Source organism: Megalops cyprinoides, chromosome 6 (assembly GCF_013368585.1).
Source record: "Megalops cyprinoides isolate fMegCyp1 chromosome 6, fMegCyp1.pri, whole genome shotgun sequence".
Classification (NCBI taxonomy): Eukaryota; Metazoa; Chordata; class Actinopteri; order Elopiformes; family Megalopidae; genus Megalops; species Megalops cyprinoides.
Genome location: NC_050588.1, coordinates 19,078,784 through 19,104,836, shown reverse-complemented (window position 1 = coordinate 19,104,836; position 26,053 = coordinate 19,078,784). Strand labels below are relative to the sequence as shown.

The 26,053-nt window shown below is 41.8% G+C and overlaps 1 protein-coding gene across 1 annotated transcript; it reads left to right on the top strand.

The window, feature by feature from the left end:
* The first annotated feature begins 1,835 nt into the window (after window positions 1-1,835).
* On the top strand, window positions 1,836-22,091 carry LOC118779079 (sterile alpha motif domain-containing protein 10-like). Its single transcript, XM_036530956.1, has 5 exons — window positions 1,836-1,848; window positions 11,991-12,172; window positions 16,416-16,584; window positions 18,446-18,586; window positions 21,925-22,091. Exons 1-5 carry the CDS (start codon window positions 1,836-1,838, stop codon window positions 21,945-21,947), a joined length of 528 nt encoding a protein of 175 aa, XP_036386849.1. The 3' UTR covers window positions 21,948-22,091.
* Window positions 22,092-26,053: the final 3,962 nt, after the last annotated feature.

Here is a 26,053-nt window from a genome sequence, read left to right as displayed (position 1 = left end):
ACCTTTGCTTTGTGATTCGCTCTGGATAAGAGCATTTGTCAAATGTCTAAATGTTACATAAGTCAAAAACAGGAAACTTGTCTGGAAATGAACAGGGATGTTGCAACTAAATCAGACCCTTTAGATAGGTATGATTTTCTGCCCTGCTGTCTCGTGTACACTCAGACATGAGATGAGTATGTTCTTTTACAAGACATACTTTCCCCTCACTGTCCTACAAAACAGGTGAGCATTCATGTGGCTTAGCAAGCAATGCACTGCATTCTGGCCACTAGGGCTGTGGGTTCAAATCCTACAAGGAACATCAGCCCCATGCCCTTCTTCTCAAATATTCTACAGTGAACATAACATGTATATGTGCTACCAGCTGTTAACAGAACATGGTGTCCCATTGTAGGGCTGACACATTATTGATCTGATATTGGCTTGGTTATGTGACTGCATTTACAAGTATCTTTCAATCAGAGCTCAGCTGGAATGGAGACAGTATACAGTAACCTCTGACTGACACAATCCCTTGGCTTTGGGGAGGCTCATCCTTGAGATTGCCAGCAAGCCCTTTACCCTGGGCTCGTCATACGCAGAGCATGTGTTGGTCCATTACAGTGGTTACAGAAAATGGCTTGTTTCCAGTAGCTGTCTTAAATTCCAAGCAAGAGTAAGGTGCTGATGTTTGCTCAACCTCAGTAAGGTAATTTACTTACTTTAAGTAAATCTCCAGATATGACATGTAAAAGTGTGAGGCACTCACTTGCATAGTAACTAAATAACAGCGCTGTTACAGGTATTGTATTCCCCACTGCAGGTGAATCACCGTAAAATTAATGTTATCACTTGCTTGTCAGTTTTCATTATCAAAAATATTTCCCAAGACACCTGTTTTTACCTTAACATCGTAGCATTATTTGCAGGACTCTCCCAGTCAAGAAAGCTGCTGTTGCACAAAAGAGCGCGCAACACCGAGCGGAACAAGGTAAAGCGTCTTAGGCATGAAACCGCTTATTAGTTCGCGCCATTACATGCTTGCTGCTGGACACAGAAAAAGTTCGTTCTTTTCAGTCTGTAACCAGTCTGTGGGTTTCTCCCGATAAGACAGTAGGTTAAAACTGGCTTTTCAAAAACATCACCAAAAAAGCGCTAATTATATGGTGTGGGACACCACTTGCACGTGGGAATGATATGGGCGGCAGTTTCTCACGATGGCATCTACCGTAAGAGTTCCATACCAGTTGAGTCAAACCGCCAGCAGGCTTCCTTCAAAAACGCCATTTCTCTACAATTATCTTCTCCACCACTTTTCCCATTTAGCTCTTCCCCGAGGACATCCTTCTTTTTCAAAAGGAGCGTGTGTTTTTTTTCCTTGTTAGAACATCAAATCTGACAGTTATTAGGAATACGTGGCACATGAAATATGGATTCTGCATACAGCGCTTAGCTCGTTTTACATAGCCAGAGGAAAGTAATATAAATGTGCCTCTTTAAATATGACGCCGAGTTGGCAAAGGTTTCTACGTAGCTACATACCCACAGGTGCTACTGTTCGGATGTAGACTCGACAGTCGGAGGCCGGTTTCAACGGTCAGGTATGGAAAGGAGGAGTTAAGCACACTGGGTTTCCCACGGTTTGTTATCGGCAAGAGGAAAGAGCAGGGGGTGGGGCGTAAACGGGAACGTTAACACTCGATCATTCAGTATTTGGACGACATACAACTGGGAAACACCGACGTGGTCGGTCGCAGTGATCTCGCAACGCACAAGTCGTTCCGGTCACCGGTAACTGAACATGGGTCACTGTTTCTGAAAAGATCAGAGGCAGGCACGGAGTGGGAAACAGCATGGCTGTTGACGGTAAGAAATGTGCGCCGTTATATTCACAGTACACGGAAACAAAATACTCCACTGTTATTTCTCATTTTGTTAACTACACTTGAATACATTTATTTTGTATTTAGAACTAGGTTTTTTTAGTCTGTGAAGTTAAGACATAACGACACAGCTGTGCATTTATCAAATTAAATACAAGGATATAGTCATGATAATAATAGGTCTTACTATGTTGTTGTCCTTGAATATTTCGCTCGTCATATAAAAGTATCCGCTGAAAATGTCATTTTACTAAATGGGGTGTGGTCTCTAGAATCTTGTGGCTACACCATTTGTTACCTGAAAGTTGGGAGATGTTTGCAGCCGTATTTGAGTTTCAGATGCTGCCTAACGGGAAAATTGTGTTATGAAGTTACACACTTGCCACAGTGTTTGCGGTTTATCCTTCGCATATTTTCATACCAGGGAATTATTGCGGAGTCCCATTTGCACAAGAGGGGTACCGTAGCTAACCGTGGTAGAATCCAAAAGGAAACCCGTAGCAGATTTTAAAATAGTGCAGCCTACCTCTCTGTCTGACTAATGAAGTATTTCCCTGTTGCATCGCACACACCTCAAATACAGTATTTGACCAGCAACATGTGAAATACCTCCCAATCGCCTAAACTCGAATTGTCCTTTGGGATACAAAGAGGAGATTCGAACGGCGCTGTTTTGAGTAAAACGTGGTGCTGAAATGGAAAGCTGGAGGTACTTCTGGATTTGGGCAACAGCTCGTGGCATGTGTTTGTCTGTGTACTCTCGTGTGAATGCATGATGTATGAATATATTTCTGTGTTTAGAATTGAAATGAAAGGATTAGGTGGTTAAGTTGCAAGATTCTTTCATGGCTTTCCCCTGGACACAGTGAAATTATAAATTTTAGCCAAGACATATATCTTTTCTTTTAATTATTTTGGGTATTAGGTGCTTCAAGAGTACAATCTATATAACTTAATTAATATTCACTTCTACATTAAGGAGTAGTGAAGGAATGAACACTGGTCCCAAAGAAGAGATTTGGAATATACTGGATAATATTACAACTATAAGTCTTGTTTGTGTGTGTGGAGGTTTGGGAACTGAACTTGTTCTATTAGATTGAAAATTAGGAACCCAGCTTGGGAGCTTCCATTGTGCCTTTGATCTGAACTGCATCTGAACCTGTGAAAGTGGATAACATGTAGAAAAGAGAGATTACCATGCAGATACCTAAGGTAAAGTTTTAATGTTCATACTGCAACTCTCTGAGCTTGACAGAATCTCTTTTGCATAAAAGACATATTTTTAGCTGGTTGACACTTTACCTACTTTTTGTTTCCAGTTTCAGAATTTCTGCTGTAGTCTTTTAAAAGTGTGTTTTAGAGCGTTCACACCATGTCATTGTGTAATGAGCATCACTAACCCTGCTTTCATGGGTGAGAGGGACTTCACCAAACATTTAAATGTAGACACAGGTGTGAATGCCAGCTGAAGCACTACTGTTCCACCTTAAGCCTGGCTGTGGAAGTAAACTCTAACCTGAGCTCAGGTGAAAGCCAGGAGGTGTTCTGTGGAAGGTGACTGAAGTTATGCCCCCTAAGCTTTCACTCACCCCCCCCCCCCCCCCCCCCCCGCCCCCCCACCCACACACCCCCACTGCACCCCACCCCTACTACCCCTACTACTGAAATAAAAATGTTGCTTTTATGTCTGTCAATGGAAGAAACATTCATTTAAGGGATTGTTTTCAAATTAGTGTCAAGCCATATTTTATTTTTTAGAAGAAGTCATCAATGTGGTTATTTTTTAAAACACTTTCTTTGTGTTGCCAGTAGGGGGCCTCCCTGGTCATTTGGTGATTGTCTCAGCAGGAGGCTAGAGTGCTTTGAAGTTGGTTTGCACTGAAGCCTGGCAGTTAAGAATATTTGATGTATGAGTTTGTGAGTGTGTTAGTTTTTGAGGGATTGTATAAGTGTGAGTGAGTGTGTTAGTGTTGAGTGTGTAAATAAGTGAGTTTGCAAGTGTCTGCATTTTAGAAAGTTTGAACTTCACAGTGATCATGTAATTGTTAATAGTCTGAGCTCAGGCAACAGTGGTAAGATGCTAAAGTAGAATACTAAATAAGCACCTGCTACTTGCTATTGCGCTTACAGGATTAGAACTGTTTGAATAAATTAGGTGATAAACATGTGTGTGTTCATCCCAGGGACTTAGATAAGATGATAAAGTGGAAGAAGGAGAAATCAATACATGGTAAAGTCAGTAACATTCTCCAGAGGATTTCAAGGGCACTTGGGAGCTGTGCTCTGAAACAGGCATCATTGCTTTTCCACATTATTATCATCCAACCTCAATATCAATAGATCATTAAACAGTTTATAATCTCCAGAAAAAATGGCAAGCAACTAGGATTTTGAAAAGATAACTCAGATTAAGTGTTTGGCTGGATATACTGTGCAAAAACTAATCAATGGATTTAAGCAGCATGTGCCCTTAACTTGTACTTAGTGAGAGTTTTCATTTATTCCAATATGAACACCTTTTTTCATCAATGTAGTTAATCACTGAAGTCACCAAGCTCTGCTAGTAAACTTTTTTTATTTAATTGTGAGTCAAGTTCAGGACAAATGTTTGCTGAATGCAGGAGTAAGTCAACAGCACTGCCAAGCACCAAAAAACGAATGCTTGAGATGTCGAATGAAACACCTTACCCTGGGGTTTCCCTTTTTGAAAGAACAGCCCCTTTGACAGCTTCCATTGCCAGTGGTGTTTTATCTGAGTGGACAACAGTGGGTGCTTCCTGCGGGTAAAGTGCAGATTTATTTGGTTTCAGCTGGTTTGAGGGAATGTCACTGTTGTGTTAGAGCTTCTAGTGTGTTTGTGTGCATTTGCAGAATGCATCATTGCAGCCTCCTTGGTGCCCCTCGTAAATCTCATTATCATGGGTCCAAACCTCTTTTTCCCTGCACACACTCCGCGCTCATTAAGGAAGCCAGGAGACCGTGTCCAATATCTCCACTTACATTAGCTTTAGCACTGACTGTGGTTCGGTTTTTAATGAGTATATATGGTACAAATGGTGGCTACTAATTAGGTCTTTTTAAAGATCCCCCCATAACCAGGCTCCTTCTGAAGGTCAGGGACAAATATATGGAACGCCCCCATCCCTTCTGTAAACCAAGGGAGGGTTGCCCTATTTGGCAATGTGTTTAACTTCATAAGATCATATCCAGCTGTATAAATAAGCAGTATATAAAGTACTGTCATAATTCTTGGTTGTAAAGGAATTTGCCAAACAAATCATTACTGGGGGCTGGAATGGGAAGGTACACACACTGGGATGAAAAGCCATTATTCCCATCTGGTTTTAATAAATTTGTTTGTTAGTGTGGAGAGTATCTCTAAGGGACTGGCCTGATGCCATGCATAGAGATATTGCTTTCCTTGTCCACTCCCCCCATAGCCCACTTGAATCCTTCATGCTATCCCTATGAACATCTAACAGTCTCTGAACTTGCATGCAATGTTTACTGTTTGTTAACATTCCACTGTTTTCCGGGTGTCTCACAACTGCAGTCAGGGAATAATTTTCCACTTTGTGAATATTACAGTAATTCACCATCCTCCTGACTGAACTGCATTCCTCTTAGTCCTCTCATTCCTTGTGTGAATGGGGGAGGGTCTGTCATTCGTGTCCTGAAGGTGTGTTGGACCCATATAGAGTTTGGAGCTGTGGTTTTCATTTGGATGTAATGCATTTGTGAGCCTGACTGGTGTAATGTGGACCCACAGCCCCCACCAGTAATAACACTGAAATAGGCTGCCTGCAGGCACCACAGCAGCACAAACGGGGCCCGCAATTCAGAGTGTCAGGTGGGCTAGACAGTGGAAAGCTGAGCTGAGTGCATGTATTATAATGCTGTCCCCCCCCCCCCCCCGCTCTTTTTCTCTCTCTCTCTCTCTCTTTCTTTCTCTCCCCACACCATCTATACCTCTTTCTCTGTCTCTTCTCCTCTCTCCCACTCTTTCTTTCTCTCTCCCTCCCTTCCTTCTCTTTCTCCCTCTTGGTATAATAATGCTGTGCCCTCTTTCCTCCTTTCATTTTCTCTGTCCATCTCCCATATCCACTACCTCTCTCCATCCATCTCCTTCAGTCTCATCCTTCTCACCCACTCCGTTTGCCTCTTTGGCCTGCCCTGTCTTGTCTGCCTGCCACTCTGAAACAGACTCAAATCAGTCCTGGAGCCCAGGCTCATCTAAGGAAAGTTTCATTTGCATGTTACTGTAGCATGTCTCCATATACCGTACACAGTATAGTTAAAGACGCTCAACCATGGTGACATACCATCGGAAGCCATTAGGTAATATGAATGTGATAAACCTGCATTCTGCATTAAATTCTACATGTCGACATTCCAGATTTTACTCTAAATTGTATTGTGTTTTAGTCTACACTCAGTTTGACACTGCCTATATTCTACACTTTGTACTCTCCGTATTACAATGTCTACAGCCTGTTGATCTTGATCTGCTGGTAATTCTGTTCTACAGTGTCTGCATTCCATTCTTCAAAGTATACATGCTTTTCTTTACTGGTCGCTCTGTTAGTTACTGTATAAAATCTACATGCTGTATTCTTTTCCACACTGTGTTCTGGACATGGTACATTCTGGTCTCGACTGTCTGCATCAGAATTGATCCAGGATGCTGTGAGACTGGTATTAAGGCTGGATGAGGCAGATTAAGGGAGGATCAGATGGTATCAGGAGGAATACAGAGATTGTTTTAATGATCCCTGTATTGGGACATGAATATCAGAAACCAGCTGTCTGCGGTTTTTACTTAAGAGAATTGAATTTCTCAAACTGTCTCATCACTGGCTTCTCTCCAGGTTTAGCTAACAGATGGAGTGTTTGTTATTAAACTAGGGGTATACCTTAGGATCTTGTAATGGTAGCCTCTGTCTGTTTGTTACTCAGCGCTATAATGTTAAATAATATTAGTAGCTCTGTGATGGATTAGTATACTATTCTGAGATTTAATTTGCACTTCAAGATGCATTATGTGGAAGAAACAGGGACCAGGCCCACTCCTTTAAGTTTTGGTAGAGTCCATTTTAATCCAGTTCTCCCCATAATTCTACAGCCATGCTGAATCCATTTGTTTCTTCAGCAGCAAGGACCGCAAGAGTGTTGCGTTGGGAGTGAGGATTAAACCAAACTATCTCTTAACACAAGTGTGTCAGAGTATTTGCTGCAGCTTAATCTCAAACCATTGGAAGCCACTTTACTTCCTAAAAACGATGACCAATTACATCTATAGGCCTGTGTTTCTTTGGCCCGCTAACATTAATTAAGGAAAGAGTATTGTCTCCAGAGAATTCACTGCAGGGACAGAGCCATCCACAGCAGCAGCCTGTCGATCTGTCCTCTGACCTGCAGACTGCTGGACCGCATCGCACGTGGTGCTGTAATTACACTCTCAGTTCCACATTTTCTGCTGGTCAGCCACAGATCTTACCTTTATTTAATGATGTTTCACAAAATGTGATATAGTCGCTGACACCTCAACACCACTTACCTGGAGTCAAATCTGATGTACAGTTACAGATCCATGGTGGGTGCTGTGTGTGTGTAAGGTGATCTAGCTCTTATGGCTGCTCTTATGCTCCTCTTCTGTTTTCTCTTGTGCCTTATTCCTAGGCCCCTACTATGCTGTGAGATCAGAAAAAGGAAACCTTCCTTATGATCTTTTCTACCACTCTGCATATTTTGTGTCTGCTTGTTTGTATTCTTATCTTGCCACTGAAATTTGGTGCGCAGCTCTGTCCATAGTCTCCACTCCATCTATCTTGAAAGTTTTGAATACTGGGAAACTATTGCATAAATTTAAAACTGCATGAAAAATACTTCCTAGTGTTAGTGTGAAATGTACTTTTACGTAATTTCCACCAATGCCCTCTTGTCCTGCAGGCAGAACTCAGCTTGGTCCTCTTTATTAATCCCTTTTAAAACTTAATCAAATCCCCTCCTGGGTCTGCTTTTGCTGAGCTTAAAGAGATTAAGTGTCTTAAATCTAAAGGTTTGGTCATTTCCTGTCTGTTATCTTTAACAGAATGAAACTGCATTCTCCCTCCCTCTCACTGTGTTTATATAATAGAATACAATTCATTTGGTGATTTCTGAATGGCAGATTTACATTTATATTGCCAACGCACATACAGGATCATCAGAAGATGAAATATACATCTCCTACAAGTTAGATATCATCAATGTTAGTCAATTGTTAAATAAGATTACACAGAATGACTTCTTTTAGTGTCTACCTTTGAGGGGGTGTGTACTTGTGGATCATTGTCTCCTTGCTGATCCTTGACAGACTGACCTCCCCACCCCTCTTCTCCCTCACACACACGCACACACACACACGCACACGCACACCACACCACACGCACACCTCTTATGACTTTCATGTTAATTCATATACACTCATTCAGAGAGCTGGAGGGCAGAGGAAGTAGATGAGCTCTGCAGATGCTGTGAAATATAATTACAGACAATTATCAGAAAAAGGAGGTCAGGTTTATAATGAACACAAGATGCGGGAAGATCATTTTTTGCCAAGTTCTGGTCTGAGAGACCACTCACTGAGCATCACACTTTCAGCTTTTGTTTTTCTATTCAGTTCTAATCTGTTCAGAGACACCCACGCGTCACTATGCATGCCTTTAGGTTGTTTGTGGAAACATCACTGTCGCATCTCCCAAATGACAATAAACTCACAGAGGTTGTCAAATACATGAATTATGTGCTGAATGCATACTTTAAAAGAGAAGATTGGCTGCTGAGCCATTGTGTTGCCTTTGGTTTTGCTTTGAAAAACCACAACAGATGGATAGGGGCAAGGCAGAGCACCCCTGGGGGTGGGGCAGACCACCACTGGGGAAGGGGGAGCAGACCACCACTGGAGGGGTGGGCAGTGCCATCTTGGAGGTGGAGTGGTGAACCAGTGAGGGTGGGACTGTTTTGTTAGAAACATTTGGCTCGATGTGCTTGCACATATACACACATGCATTCATGCGTGCGCGCGCACACACACACACACACACACACACACACATACATGCATGCATGAAGTGTCAGTGCAGTGCTCTCCTCATTGCTGTGGAAGACACTGCCACACCTGTGGAACACCAGAATCCACACGGCTGTTGGTTCTCATACATTCCCATTACGCGTCTCTTATCTCTTAGTCTTACCTCTAACTATTGTGCAACAGTGTTGAGAGCAATCAGCTGACTTCACCAGAGGGTCTTGTGTGCAAATCCTGTTTGGGGCAAGACAGAAGTCTTCTGCCTCAGTTGTTCCCCATGAAATAACTCCTTCTGTATTAATAAGTTGTAGAACGTGCAAAACCATGCTCTGTGAAGTTATCCTGGTTAAGGGCATCTGCTTAGCAAGTTCATCGATCTGATTCTCCAAACAACGTTGATTTAACTACACAGCAGGCGCTTGTGTAATGTTTCATGGGGTAGAAGCACAATGGCCATGGTGCTGATGCTTCGTGTACCACATTTGTGATGCCAGTGATTTGCCAGTGTGTGGAACGAATCTTTCTCCAGCATGTCCACAGTCTCTCTTGTGAGTGAAAGTCAGCTTCAATCAATTTGCACCCCTGTTTGCCACATCCCCCCTAATTCCTCCCCCCACTACCCCCCCCTCCCTGATTTGATTTATTACCCAGCCTGCAGTTTTTTCCCTGGGCTCACAGATCCCCTGGACGTCTCCCTGTCAGGGGTAAATACGACAGCAGTGAACGCCAGCATGCGTCTCTCCCTGCTACCGTATTTGGCAGAGCTGCAAGATGTGATAATGACCGTCTCTGCTCTTGGGATTAACAATGTTCTGCTGTAATAGTTTGCTGATGATATGACAAGTTAAATAGCCATCTATGAATATTATAGTAATGTTGGTTATTGAGGTGGTGACAATGCAGTCACCAGTAGCCTGCAGAGAGTGGCATGTCTGATGATGAGTGCGATCACAGCTGTGCTGTTTGTGGCACGGGGACACATATCTGCCATTTTGTTTGCTTTTATCCTCTGTTCCCTTATAGTTGTAATGAAGAAGAGTTGCTTGGGCTCTCTTCTTTATAGTCATGAAGTATTGTGGAGACTTGTACCATTGTAGGCTACTGCAAGCAAGTATTGGAGGGATTTGGGTACCCTCTTAGAGATAGGTTGCATAATTACAAATGTGGCTTTAACATAGAAACTAAACTGAATGAGTGGTAAACACCTGTCAGTATATGATCTGCACAGGTCTTTATAAGGACGAATACCATATAACTGAAATAGGTTTGTGCTTTGTTATGTCCTCAGCAATACAATAAGTGTATTGTTGAGTAGGACATCGATCCATTATTGCAGACATTTAAGGTAAAGAGGGTAATCCAGCTTGTTTTGATAGTGATTCAGTGCAGTCTAGACTCCAGGTCTTGCAGTTTAAAGTATTTCATTCCGCTGGTCCTCTGTGAGGAAGGAGAAGAAAAAAAATGTTCGCTTCCAGACCTTTGTCATGAACTTTTCAAATCCTTTTCATTAATCATGGTTCATATTTTGGCATGACTAATGGAAAGGTGCATTGTGGGAACCCTCTGGGTATAAAATCACTTTAGTTTATGGTGCCTACAGTTTATTATCGGTTCTATTTCAAGATGAAATATTGTTATGCCTGGTTCCCAGGGTTAGAAAAATGGCTCTCCACAGTGAATGTGGGCATTAGGCTGTTGTGCTTGCTGAAAAGGGACTTTCACTGTAGAGACTTAAATTGTCATGTTTTTCATTCTACGTTCATTCCTTTGTATATGATTTATAAAGCAGCTATGAAATTTGAAATTGGTGCTACAGTAGATTAAATTTAATTCTTCAATAGTAATGTGACAGTAGTTTTTTTTAAAAATGTAGTTGAAATCTGTAAAAGGGTTCATTCACTGTGACATTTGATGCAAAAATGAACTTGAACTTGACTGTGATAATGTGGTTTAAGGGCAGATTTTTTTCACAAATGAGGATGCACTGATAAACTGTCCTGTCTGCAGCTTTTTAAAGCTTTTTAGCTTTGCAAATTGTTAGCATGGAATGTAACATGGGATACTTGTATCAGATGTTCAAGGTACTGGGCAGTGCATAAAATATGATTGCATTCTTCTTTATTTCAGTCCTGTCAAAACATACAGTGGGGATTTATAAAAGCATTTCGTTTCCAGATATCAGCAGTAGAATAACTACACTGGCTGAATCTTTCATTTTGATTTTAGTTGTAAGAACTACACAGGGGGCAGAGCTAGGCCTACATGATGTTCTGGAATCTTAACAGCCTCTAGTGCATAGACTTTGAATTTGAATAAAGATTCTGATTCCATGTTATTCCATGTCCATCCAGTTCTATGAGCCTCACAAGGGGAACTGGTTAACGTCAGCAAACTCTGTTCAAGCCCTCTGTCTTCAGACACCACCACACAGAACCTTCCCTAATGAAGCTGCTAACTTGTCATTCTTATCACTTTTGAGACGAACACATTGTGTGTTAATCATAAGCAAGACAACACTTCGTCAGTCTCCAAGGACGATGTAAATCCTTCTGGCCACATAACTCATAATCCATAATGGAATGTTTAATGCACTGTCGGTAGCATCATAATGCACTGGCATATATCCAGCCCAGAAGTTATGCACATAAAGAGAGGCAAACAAGCTGTCGGGGGATAACAAGTGGTATTGACCACACAGCAAGGACATAAACACTGATGACAATTTCTTTACACACCAATGCTCTGTTGCTTCTCATTAGAAAGAACTACTGGACTGCTCCCTACACACCTCTACAGTTGACAAAATCAATGTAAGCTTTTATGACACTGAGGAAGCAGACAGAAGCTCCTCTCCACTCCTTCCACTCTGCTCTTTCCTCCCTTGTTCTGTTTTACTCTCTCTCCACCCTCTGTCTCTCTTTTCTCTCTTCCTCATTTCTCTACTCTCCACCTCTGTCTCCTCTTTTTTCTCCTCTTTGTTTCTCCATCTCTATCTCTCCTCTCTCATTTTATTATCAGTAGTGTCTGAGCCGTCATCTGCCTTCGTCCCACAGCAGGGTCCAGTTTCAGGTTTTGTCGGGCGGTGCTAGACCACGCCCTCTCGGCAGAGGACCTGAGCTTCCAGCGGGCCCGGAAGGCGGGCGGAAACCTGACCTGGCACGACGGGCGTGGGCAGAAGACAGCCGGCGGCAGGACAGTGAAGCTCCTACAGCAGCCTGGGACAGAGGCCCTACAGGTACCTCTCAGCATGCATCTCACCTCTATCTGTCAGTCTCCTCCTTCTCCATATCTATCTGTCTATCCATCTCACTTTTTCTCTGTCTACATCTTTCTCTGTCTGTTATCTCAAACTCTCAGTCTCTGTCCATCTCTCTCCCTTCTCTTCTCCTCTATTTTCTGCTTTTACATTATTCATTTGTCCTCTGCGCATGGTCAGACTCATTTACATGAGAACAATACAAGAGTGATGTGACAGAATAAAGCGTTATAACTGTAGTTAATGTTCTAAGTTTGCCTTTAAGAATGTGTCTGGAAAATCAACCAATCAGTGAGTCAATCAATCAATCAATCGGTCAGTTAATCAATCAGTCAACCAAGTAATCAAAATTTGTCATAACACATCTGAACAAATGTTGAACAGAATGTGCTTTCCTGAGACAATCTGAAAAATTAGAAAATAGATCAGGGCAAAAAAAAAAATTTCCTTGGCCCCAACAAGAAAAGGCTCTTGGAAACCAGAACAAAAGGAACCATACAGTGGACTGGAAAAAATGCAGGCTAGCAAATGAAAGTCTCTATCAGCCTTTTGATTTCATATCTGCAGCTTGTTCGTAGATCATTATTTCATTATTTATTTGATGAATAACAAGACCATCATGGCACTGGAAGGATTCATAAAGTGCATGTTGTAAGATCGGTAAGAACAAGATACAGTTATAAACCAATGATTAAACATTAAGCTGGAAAACAGTGCTAAAATAAGCCTTTTATCCTCTATACAATAGTCTTATGAGGCTGAGCATTGAAGCATAAGACATGCCCAGCATTACCTGTGTGCTGAGCTGGTCTGTGAGAAAGCATTGTGAGCCCCTGATGCAGAGCCATGTGCTGATAAAAAGAGCATGGGAATAAACACTGAGCTGCTGTGTTCCAGGACTCAGATGCGCACTGAATTATGACGCCTGATTTTGACGAATGCGTGTAGGGGTCCCGTGTCATTTTTTTTATGCCGTGCTGGCTTTTAGTCATCATTCTTGCCTGAATTCATATTTTAGGCCTAAAAGACAAGCTTCATGAAATGATTTTTTTTCTTTTCTACATCAGTCAAATGGATTCTTTGTTTTGAAATACTGAGCTGGCTGGCAGAGGCAGTCTTCTTTTTCTCTCTCAAATGGGCTCTCACAAAAGCTTTTCAACAAGGAAACAAATGGAGTCTATTTAGTCTGGGTCCTTCCTTCCAAACGACCACTTTGTTCCCAGAGAATGGAAACAAGCCATTAGCCAGTGAAGCTTTCCTTCTTGCTTGAAGTAGAGCATTCTTAAATGTCCATTAAAAACGGAACAAGCCTTTAAATTCTTGAATTACTAGATTAGTCCCGTGTTTTTTGAGTGGAGGAAAAGTGGAAATGTTCTGCTCAGTACACTATAAAATTACAATATGTCATGCCATATTTTGTAGATGTGTTTTTGGTTTGGTGAAAGTTAAATGATGCAAGCTATGCCAACTTAATGAGGGAAAAAGAATCCAAATGAAATAATGTTGCATCTCTTATGAGGTATGTCCCTCAGGGAAAGCCAGTTTACTGGTGGAAGTACAAATACATCAATTAGTATGCCTACTTTATAGATTTTTTTTATATCTGACAGTTTTTCTACATTTGAAAACATTTGAAACACTGTGTAAGCCAGTTAAGTAAAATTAGTGATGAGCTCCCACAGGTGGTTTGTTTTGTGTATCTGAAATTAAAATCCCTTCCCTGGTGTCTGTTGTAACTGCATGACTGGCAGGATCAGGACAGCCTCATGTTGTTGAAATACTAAATTCATATTTAAGGAGAGATCTCCTGAAATATTCATGTTTCAAAAATAGTAGGATGCGCTGATGCCGGTAATCTGTACTACAGTCTACACACACACACACACACACATACATATATATAAAACCACTCACCTAAATTTAAAAAAAGTGATTTAAGGTAAAAATTTTGCCTGAGGGGTAATTTCCACAGGAGAAAAGGTACAGTTAATATCAGGAACATACAAGATGGTCAAGCCAAAAATGGGCTGATTTCACACAGAAGGACACAATAGTTTAAAAATAAATACCTCTTGAACTGAAGGTAAGACCTGGATGGCTGTTTGAATTCAGCAGCCAGAGCTCATTACAGGGAATCCAAGAATGTCAGAGAAGGCTGGAGAGAGTGGCCCTTGATTTGACGAGCTCCCTCTTCACCACGGTTTGCTGACCCCAGTCCAGTGGCAAGAGAGAAGCGAGACTAATCTTAATGACTCCATCACTCTTTGTAAGCACCTGTGCAGACAAGCAAGAGTACAGGACCTTGCCTTCCTGGGTAGCACCCCTGTCACAGTCAAGGTTTTATCACTTTCTAATCAGTGACTTTTTTTTTTTTTAACTGAGGGTGGGCTGGTGTAAAGCGCTCATTGACAGCACTGTCATCTGCGTAGCAGCCTGTCTTCTGTCAGATCTCATGGGCTGAAATACTGCTTAACATCATATTGCTCAGAGTCAGACTCAGTGTGTGTGGAAAATCGGTGTCGTCTGAGACAAAACAGGATAAATAATGCAAAGAAGTGCTTGAAAGATTGACAGTGCAGGCCATAGTTCGGCAGTTAGTGGCTTCCAAACTCCAGACTGAGGCAGCGAGTTTACAGTGAAAAGTGTCCATGGAAAAAAAGAGAAAACACAGTTCAGACAGACTGCTGTAGCTTGGTGGCCGACTCACATTGTTCCCTGACAGAAAGTTTTCTATGAGTCTGGGGGTAGGGCAGAATGTTGGGACTCCTCTAGGACACGGAGTTGGTTTAAGGCTCCAGACCCACACCCTTACCGTTGCTATAATTCTGATTCCACTCCTTATGGCTTATGAAAGGGGGTGTAAAAAGGTCCCCCACAGGCCATACCAAGGGTATCAAAAGTAACAAAAGTTAAAGGAAGCATGTGGGGCAGGCAGAGAGATGGACCAAGGATACAAGTCTCATTTTGAATTTGTGGAACCACTGCTACAGGAGAAGCATTATGCAAGATTCAAACCTGAGCTGTCGGCATGGCTACCAGGCAGAGTTAGGTAACATCGGCTGGATACATGTTTCAGATCTGTTTTTTTTTTGGCTCACATATGCTGTATTTCAGCACAGCAGGACAAGGTCTTAGTATCCCTAAAAGGCTAACTCTGCAAAGTTGCTGTAGCGATGTCATGTGTAAGGTGGTGGTTTCTGATTGGGCAAAAGTGTGTCGAAGAAGGCGCAGCTAAACCCAGTCTGTAAAATATTGATTTAGTGCTGTCATTTGCTATCCCCATGCATCATTCAACTTGGCCTGTGGAAATGCCATATTAGCTGCTGAACAGATTTATACCCTCCTTCTCCCTATCTCTCTCTTCCTCATGGTGTCCCTGTGTGACTGCTTTGTAACTCTTTCCCACTATTGGTCTCCCCAGCATCTTCCATTCGCCCCCTGTTTGTTGTGTGCTGCTCTCACAGACAGGTTTGCGGTAGTTTGATGTTTGAGGGGACTTTGGAGCATTTGTGTTCATCGCTGCTGTGGGGCACAGCAGTGCACAGCGATGAGGTGGGATGTTCTGTGTGCCTGTGCCTCAGCAGAGCACTCTGCAGTGAAGAGAGCCCATCATGCTGGGCGCCTCTGGGATGGATCTGTGAACGTTTCAGCTGCTGTGTTTCGGGGAACGTTTGCGCTCCAGCGTGTCTGTGAGCTCCTGTATTTCTGAGAGCGCTTGAGCTCCTGCGTTTCTGCATCAGCACAACATTCATCCCGCTACACTGTCAGTTGAGGCTCCTCACAGTGGGAATTTGCATGTGTACACACACATGCATGCACATGCAGACACAAGCACACACACACACACACACACACACACACACACAATGCACACAAGTATGTATTTGTACACAGTAATGATCCACTTGTCAGGGGATATCATCTGTAATTGTCATCTCACTTTGATAGTTTTTGCTGAGTCTGCATTAACATAGTGCTTACTTCACCTCCTCACTTTCCAATCTCACGCATGTTTCATGTACCTGTCATTGTAAACGACTCTGGCCTTCTTCAGTTTCTTGCTATAACTGAAACAGCCTAAGCGACTTCAGGCCTGACATGACGTGAAATGTCCTCTATATCCAAGGAAAAAAACAAAGGCAGCATGTTTAGTAACACTCCTTCTTTTCTGCTGTGTGCGTGTGTATGTGGGCGTGTTTGTGTGTGTGTGCGTGCGTTCCAGCTGCGGCCGGGTGAGGCCTTCGCAGTGTACCACACTAGCCCTACCCTCTCGGGTCTGTCCAGGCCTGTGGTTCTGTGGAGCCAGCAGGATGTCTGCCGGTGGCTGAAGAGACACTGCCCACACAACTACCTGACCTACGTGGAGGTCTTCTCCCACCACGCCATTACAGGTAATGTCCCAAGGACCAACATCATTAACCAGCCAGTGACGGTTATAGTCATAGAGAATGCCACTATTAACCAGCCAATGAGGAGCTCAATTACAGTAACACCCATCATTAACCAGCCAATTAGGGCCTCAATTACAGTGACCACCCCCCCTCTTATTAACCAGCCAATGAAGGAATCCATCACAGTGACATCCACCATTAAGAAAAATAGTGAGGGACTCAATCACATTGTTGCTCAACATTAACCAGTCAATGAGGGATTCCATTAAAGTAAAATCACTGTTGTACATTAATGGGGATATTTAAAGGGACAAGCTACCCGTACAAGGGTTTGGCACCCTCAGGAGGGTTTGTGGGATTAACAGATGAGGCAGGGAGAGGGACATTAAATCAAAGACCTTCTCTCTGTTGCAGTTATACGTCCCATGGTGCATGGTTCATGTTTTTATATGATTTGCAGTCATGCATATGAGGTTTATAGCACCAACCCCAGGATGCAGAGGTTGTGCCTTTTGCAGGAAATCAGTCTGTATCTACATGGATGACAGGCAGTTAACTCCTGAACAATCTTCTGAAGTGGAATTAGACATTGGACACATGTTATTTTTAGACTAGACTTAATCATTATTAATAGGCATGATGAAATTCTGTACATGTGCTCCAGTTTATGCTGTTTTCACTATGTAAAAAATGCCTTATTTAAAGTAGATGCCTTCCTATTCCTTTGATTTAATTCTATCTCCTTAAGGAGACAATGCTCTGAAAATACCTGCTTTCATTTGCTTTGTGATGGCCTTCCTCTTGTTTTTTTGCTTTTAGTATTCATAACTCATGTTGTGATATTGGGAGTTTCTTTCTCCCCCAGCCTTGCGTGCCTGCTGTAGTTTTTATAATGACTTTGTGGGTGTGTTCACACAGTCCCCGTAGAGAGAGGAGTTTGTGCTGGTGGTGGGATCTTAACACAGCAAGCACTGCCTTCAGGCAAGTAATAGGAAGTATGTCAAGCCTGCGAGGGGGGAATTAATCTGCACTTTATTCAGCTCCTTTGTCTAATTGTACACAAAGGATCAAGGGCAGCAGCACTGAAGGACAAAGTATTGCTGAGGGCTGAATACGGATGCACTTAAAAGGAAGAGTGAATTATCTCTGCTGGTTGCTGCAGCTTCCAGAGTAGGGGCTTGCTGACCTTACCTCAGCTGCTCCAGTTAAATTCCAGCAGTGTAAATGGGTCAGAGAGTGAGTCGGGGAGGGAAGAAAATGTGAGAACTACAAGTCACTCTGGAGCAGGGCATCTGCTCAACTTGAGCTTTGTGTCAACTGACATGAGAACCCTACAGCACAGCCATGCCCTGCTTCTGTTCGACAGTGGCGCTTGACTTTGATCAGACTGTCAGGCACTAGACTGTCAGATACGCTAGATCTGAGGTTGGAACACCTTTTCCAATTAACTGTTAAATCCATAAGGAGCTTGGAGTGTGAACACTCTACATCTAAACCAGTACTATCTGCAAGTGAGACATAGAGGTTAAGGTAATGTGACTGATATCCAAAGGCTGCTAGTTCAGTGCCGAGCTGGGATACATGTGCATGGTATTTCACCAGAATTGCCTTCAGAAAATGTTTTTTTTTTTGTTTGGGTATACTAAAAACTGCTTGGTGATCACAGTATTTCAAACATTGAGCTCTCTCTCCCTCTCTGTCCTTCTTTCTCACTCCCTCTCTCCTGTCTTTTCTCTCCCATCCTCCCTCTCTCTCCCCCCCCCTCCCCTTCCACCCTCCTTCCCCCTCTCCCTCTATCCTTCCACTCCCCCCCCCCATCCCCTCTCCCTTCCCCTCACTCATGTCTTCCTCTTTGTCCCAGGTCGTGCATTGCTCAGGTTGAATGGTGAAAAACTGGGCCGTATGGGTATAGTTCAGGACGCGCTGCGGCAGGAAGTTCTACAGCAGGTGCTGCAGCTTCAGGTGCAGGAAGAAGTGCGAAACCTGCAGCAGCTCAGCCGGGGTGAGGAGTGGGCTGAAATCCTGAACCCTATTCACTTACTGTTATCCCAATTCCCAACCCTAGCTCAAACACTAACCCCTAATCTCTGAATCTAAAAATTACCCTTTATCCCCAACATAACTCTAAACCCAATCTCCAATTCTAACCCTAACTGGGTGGCAGTTTAGCATAGTGGTTAAGGAGCAGGACTCGTAACCAAAAGGTTGCTGGTTCAATCCCCTGCTGGGACAGTGCTGCTTGGGCAAAGTACTCAACTCACAATTGCCTCAGTAATTATTCAACTATATAAATGAATAACATTGTAAAGAACTGTAACCTATGTAAGTCACTCTAACACTACGCCTAATCCCTAGCCTGTGAACCTAAACTTGAACATAATCCTAACCTTTACACAACTCCTAACTACCAAACCCCAGACCCCAACAACCTGCTAGATATATATTCGGTAGTAAGTGGCTAGAGCAATTTGTATTGTTTTGATCTCATAGGAAATAATCAGGAATTACTAGTTCTATAGGTCATGAAGGTTTATGTCTACAGTTGATGTTATCATGATTTCTCACTGAATTTGAAGCAGGGGGTACTGTGGGGGTGAGTGATACTGATACTGAATCATATTCAGTTTCAGAATTCTTTAGTATTCATATCAAAAACATGGTGCAAACACAGGTCATTAAAAAGGCAAGCACAGCATGAGCAACAGTAAATGCACACAAAACCATTAAAATATGAAAACTAGTTTAAAAGTGCAAGTCAGTAATGTATGCAATATGGGCCTGGTTATTAAAAGAGTCTTATTATAAAGGCGTATGGCACATAGAATGAAAGTCTCTTGAGTGGTTTTCGCAGGTTTTGAGTAATCATTCTACCGAACTACTGAAAGAAATTGCAGAGCGAAGTGGGTGGGTTTCATCAGAAGGGATGTTTTTTCTAGGATTGCCCTCTGGTAAACAATACACTGGAGTTTCTTCAGTTTTTGTTTTAAGAGACCATTTATCCATGCAGCTGGATGCAAGGTGATGGCTGACTGTATTGCAGTGGGGTAGGAAGAGAGCATGATGTCCCGATCCACTTGAAAGAGTCTCTGCTTATGCAGACAATTCGGATGCTGGTTGCTTTGGAATACGTTGTTTTCTGTACAGATTTTCAGGTTGAGGTTATTGTCAAGATGTGTTATTGTCGATTTCTACCTCCTTGCCCAGAACTTTCAGGGGTATGTACCATTTGTTTGGTCTTCTTTAAGTTTAGAAATAAATGATGATCTTCACACCACTTCACTAAACTCTCCTCCTCACCAAGCATATGTCTTATTACAGTAGTATCACCACCATATTTCATTATGGAGAATTGGCTACTGTTGCATCTTAGACCATTGCTGTAGCGAGTGAACACTAGTAGAGACAGAACAGTGACATGGCGCTCTTGTGTTTGACGGTATACTTTAGAAAATGATGTAAAAAAAACTGTGATTTGGACAGTAAACAAATTAGTAGTTTTCAAGAGCAGACTGGGAGTGATACTTATTGATGCAGGAGGAGGGTGGGTGTGATACTCATTGAATCAGGAGCAGACCGAGAGCGATACTCATTGAATCAGGAGCAGACTGGGAGTGATACTCATTGAATCAGGAGCAGAACAGAAGTGATACTCATTGAATCAGGAGCAGACTGGGAGTGATACTCATTGGATCAGGAGTAGGGTAGGAGCATTCTCAGGGGTGGCTGAGGAAGACTGTAGTTTAAGGGACATAAACCCTGATTCACAGAAACAAGCATTTTTAAATGCTCATGTCATGGTGATGCTTGACTGATGTGCATTTCATAGTTTTCTTTTTTTTTCATATTTGCTTTTTCAAATTGTTGAAGCCTCACACAGACCCTAGAGGCTGCACTGCAGTGCATGAGGGGTTAATTCTTTATAACTTGCGCCTGCAGTTTATTTATCCGCTGGGCTGTATCAGCTTTCACGGAGCTCTTCGGTAGAAAGGCAATCTTATGTGGGCTCCATAGGGGGAGGGGCAACAGAAGCATGCATCCCTGTAATTGCTTTTCAAAATGAATGCTATTTTTTTCCATGCGGCCATTTTTTTCTCCACATTTCCACAGAATATTATGAAAATCAGTTTTTGGGGGCTGGGGGGGGGGGGGGGGGGGGGTAGGCTGTTTGTGTCGGTAAACGTATTACATTCCTACTTCTCCTAACACCCATCAGCTGCACTGCTCTCCCAGGCCCCAGTGTAGCACACTGGCTGAGATATGCTTAATGTGCATTTAGTCCCTGTTAATTGCACTGGTTTTCCTTTCTCATTGAAAACTCTAGCAGTTTTCTCAGCATGCATTCTGCATCTTATTTAATTCCATAAACAACAGTACACTCCTGCACTGTGCCGGGTTGATAAATCTTTTCATGAGTTTTTTTAATTAACGACACATTCTTTCTTCAGCTATTCAGACATAGGCTGTAGAATCTCTCAAAGCACATCAGTTTAATTGCTAATTTTGCAGCTCACATAATATTCTCTCACATGTCTCTTTTCTTCTGGGTGTCAAAACATGGCCGGAGGGGACAAGATAATACAGAGAGAGGTATCATAGGTGAAATAAGTTAGCATAGCCATTGATTTTTCAGAATGAAACCCACAGGAATGCATTTGCTTGGACCTACCAATCACATATTGAGAAGACGGCAGTAATAAGACAATAATCTATATACTGTATGCATACTCATGGTGTTAAAAGCCAACGAATATATTTTTATTCATGTGCTGTATAAAACTTGAATGTCATGTCCATCAAGGATATTAGTGATGTAATATAATGTTGTGGGTTGGATTTGTAATTTCATTCTCCTCAGTCCACAGTGGCTCTTCTGGGACCCTGCATGGAGGCAGCAGCTAAAATTTTAGGCAAGGCTAGGCCTCAAATTAGTGATTGGAGAGTGTGGCTTCATGAGCATGACTCATGCGCGGTCAGTTGCTCATTTGTATGAACCAATCCAAAGTCTGCGCTCCATGGCAAAACTCCTAAATAGGTTCAAATCAGTCGCTAACAGCACACAGTATTTACAACTGTGCTTCATAAAGATTTAGAGAATGAAGCTCTTGTGCGGACTCTTGCAGTCGTGTAATGGCTGAGACAATGCCCTTTGGAGAAATAACCTGTCCTATCAGTAGGTCCTACCTGTACTTCTGCCTGTACCTGTAGATTTACTGTCACCTCTTTCTAGTGAGCACTACATCATTGGCTCAGATTAGTGTGTTGCTGGTAATCATTTCCACTGCTTCAGACCCTTCCATTCTATCCTGTATGATGCATCTATGTCCTGTCCCCTCTTTCCAGCCTCTTTCGGAAACCTCTGGTAGAAGTGTCCGTCCATTTGGCAATTCGTGCTGGTACCGATGACCCGCCTGACCTGTCCAGAACTGCTAAAGGAAGTGTGCCGGTCAGATGGTTTCACAGGAAGTCCCGTCCCACCCCGCCCAGTGAAGGAAGGGCCCCTTTCATCCCACCCCCCCAGCACGAGGACTTACTCTATACTCGCCCTGTTGGACATTTGGATCAGAATGTTGTGATGTATACCAGGGACTGATTGTGTCATACAGTAATAAGATTAAAGATCTGTGATATAACACCATGCCCAGGTGTGGGGAAGGCAATCTGAGACTCTCAGACTGTTAATATATTTATTTAATTTTTTTTTCTGTGGTAGGGGGCTTGTGAATGTTAAATGTCCCTCATATGGTAATTTTTGAGTGAGAAATGATAAATCCTTGTATATTACATTGTGTTTACATTAGCATTACATTTGATTGGTGTAAATACCCAGTCTAGGTATGAAGCGGCAACCAGTGAACATCAGCTTTTGCAGGCCAGAAAGAGGATGAGTTGGTCACCCCAAAGTTTCCATGGCAAGTCCTCACAGGGAGACAGCATCTGGTTTCATTAAATCCTGCTGAGGATGTTACCTCCTGCAGCACACGGGATCCAAATGTATGAGTGGCTCACCAAGCTTTGCTGAGCTGAGCTGCTGATTCTACTCCAGCTGAATCAAACCACACTGCACTTTGACCAAAATCTTGTGTTTAAAAATGACATAAGTGTTACTTCTTTTTTGTTTTATTGTTTGTTTGTTTTGTTTTTCTATTACCAATCTTTCAATTTTTTTTTGGCCTTTCCTGTGTCCAAAATGTTTACGATATTGTCTTTGTACAAAAAACGTAATACTTGTTTACATACATTTCTCAGTCAGGAAAAAGCAGTTGTCTTCTGGGCCTGCATGTGGGCAGGTGGTGGCACTTCCTTTGGTTCTTCCAGTGTTTTCTTTGATTTGTCAGTGTCAGTTTCAGTCAACCAACAATAAGGTCACCTAACTTTACCAATCTGCCTGTCAGGAGTCAAACATTTAACAGTTTTTTTTTTAGATTTTTTTCTGAGGCAACTGATATCTTTCCTTTGCATGACATGAATACCCATCCCCCAATATACTGATATTTTAAAATTATTCTATAAAGCCTCACCATACAAAAATACTCACTTATGTAACCAGCATATGCTTGATCTTACCGAGGACTATAACAAATACGTGTTACAATAATGATGCGTTTTAAAAAGGTACATTCATTCAAGGATTTACAGATATTATTCCTTTGAAATAATGAAGGTTAAATAATACCTGATGAAGCCATAATTCAAAAATATTAATTAGTAAGAACATAACCCATGATTGTTTTAGAGCTCCTTCATTCTGTGATATAACAGTGTATTGTATTATTTCAGATGCAATTTTGCATGCAAACACCGCCTTCCTTCAAAAACATCTGGCTGTCTGCCAGAATAAGCACAGTCCTCTCAAAAAAGAGCCACGAATGTTCTTCAGTTCATAATACTATGTCAGTGATACATTACTCTATGCTTAAAACAGAGGATCCCAAATGTTATAAATATACTTTAAAATATGCATCTTGTATGTATGTTCCATACAAACATATGAATTATTTTACAAATACACTGTAGTCCATATTGTAAAATTACATATATTACTAAATTTACTGTCAATACATTTATTTCAACACAAATGGACTCATATGACTTTCATAGGGGGTCGATTGGTGTAGAACAAGTGTGTCAGACTTCTGGGGGGCTGTGTGTATGCCAGTTTTTGTTCAATCAATCCAATTAATTAATCAGCTCCTCAGCATTTATACCTTTGCATTTCTCCAAAAAAGAGTAAAATATTTCTTGACCAAAGGGCACATGTATAATCTTAAGATGTTACCTAAAATTAAAATAAGAAAGAATCCTAGTACTCATTTGACTAGTTATGTAATTATGAGCAGACGGAAGCTATAAGCCACCTCGGTACTGAGGGAGATCTGTTTCCACTTTTTTCTGTATATTCATGAGGTTCCAAAATAGTTTCTATGCTCATTTAGTTTTGGCAGTAACAGATATAGTAAGTCACTACAGCAAGAGGCACAAGTAACAGTACACCAGCAAGGAAACATTGAGTTTTGCTGTGACTTATAACCATCAGTGAAGTGGGCTACAGCAGTGACCCTGAGCTGACTGGAGGTTGCAAGTACAGACTGATATCAGACATATTTCTTTGCATTTTGCCATACGAAGCAAAAAGGGAGCTGGCTTGAGAGTGTGCTGTAAATATCTTTACTATTGGTTCAGAAATTCAAATAAACAATAATACAAGAAGGGGAAATAAAATCATTTTTTCATGGAAAACTGAAAGTCACGCCTCTTTTTTATTTATTGATTTTTCATTTTTCTTAAATCAGCTAAATATTGGTTCATTTTCTGTTTATAACATCTAATGTATGAGGCACAGGAGAAAACCTTTAGAAATGTAACCTGATGATGTTGGTAATAATGCTGTTTTCTGTGTGTGGACACGTCAGACACATCAGCTGGGTGAAGTAATGGAAGGGGCCTTGATTCTAAACCAGTGGGTTCCAGACCTGAGTGGTTTTCCCTTGAACTTGTTACTTTGCCCCATTTATGCCAGTTACCTAGCTGCTTACATCACAGGGTGTGGCAGGGGTCAGTAAACAGTGAACTCAGGTTCCGGTATCTGTGTCGCCTGAGGTTTACAGAGAACTGCAGCAGAGCCATAACCTGGATCCAGTCCTCAGAGCCACAGTCCATGCTCTGAACAAGTGATTCCAGAAGAATCTATTTTCTATCATCTATTTTCCAGTCAAACAAGAATAAATGTGTAAATAAATTAAATGAAGGTGTAGAAGGACACAAACACATACTGTATTATCTACAGGATTTGAATGGTTTTAATCTGAAAGAAGTCATCTACTGCCATCTTCTGGAGTCTTTAGTCATAGCTACTTCTGGGGTACTCTGGGTTATTACAAAGCAATGATTACTCACTTAGAAAAGGTACATAAGTATTTATGACCAACTGCTACCGTAGCCCTGTCGATGGGTTCCACCAGAGACCTCTATTATATGAACCAAATCCTAACCCTATTTCCATCCCTAAATGTCACCCTAAATCTGACCCAAACACAATTGTAACTCAACTGTGAGCAAAATGCAACCGTTGCATGCATGTTTGTTGCCCATGCAGTAAGCCTAACCTTAACCCTATGCATAACCTTAATTTCAGCCCTAATCCTAACCCTAACACTAGCCCAAAGTTACTTTGAAGCAAAAATCTCAAAAAAAAAAAATAAATAAAAAATGCAGCCACAAAGGCTCAAGATGACAATTAAAGAAGCAAACATAATAATAATTAATTTATAATGCCAATGAACTTTAAATCCAGACAGAGGAACGCAATATAAATAAATATTCCACAAAGCCATGACCTTTTCACCTCGGGTGCGCACTATAAATGCTATTGAATCATTATTAGTAGAAGAATTCAGCATAGCATAGAATCAGTTCCGGTGACAGTTTGCTACAGCCTAGTGTATGCCACATCTCAGTGATCATATGAAAAAGTCATGATCATATTCATCTATACTATATTTTTTATATAGATGAATCACAGATCAATGACAGCACTGCAAGGAAAGCACAAATAATTTAAAGAGTTGAATATACCAGCTTTGTTCTCTCACTGGAGTGAAGAGAAAAAAATACACACATATATAATATAATGTACAGTGACAGGCACATTTTGCAATCTATAATCCAATTTTTACATGACGAGAACAAAGCAGCATCAGTGAGTGTTAGTCATCTTTTTGTATTTCTCTCTGTTATGGCTGTATACTCTTTGGTGGCGGATTTCGCTCAGTATTTCTGCGATCTTGTTGCAATGCAATCAGGTCAGTGTTGCGTTAGCCTGGCACTGTATGTGTTTTTGAAGTGTATATGTTAATTACTTTAATTTATACTTTAACCATGTTTGCATGTTTTTACAACACACCGACCTTGTGAGGACTGTCAGGCTGAGAGTGTGGCATATCTGGCATCAGTGACAGGTGCCGGAACTAAA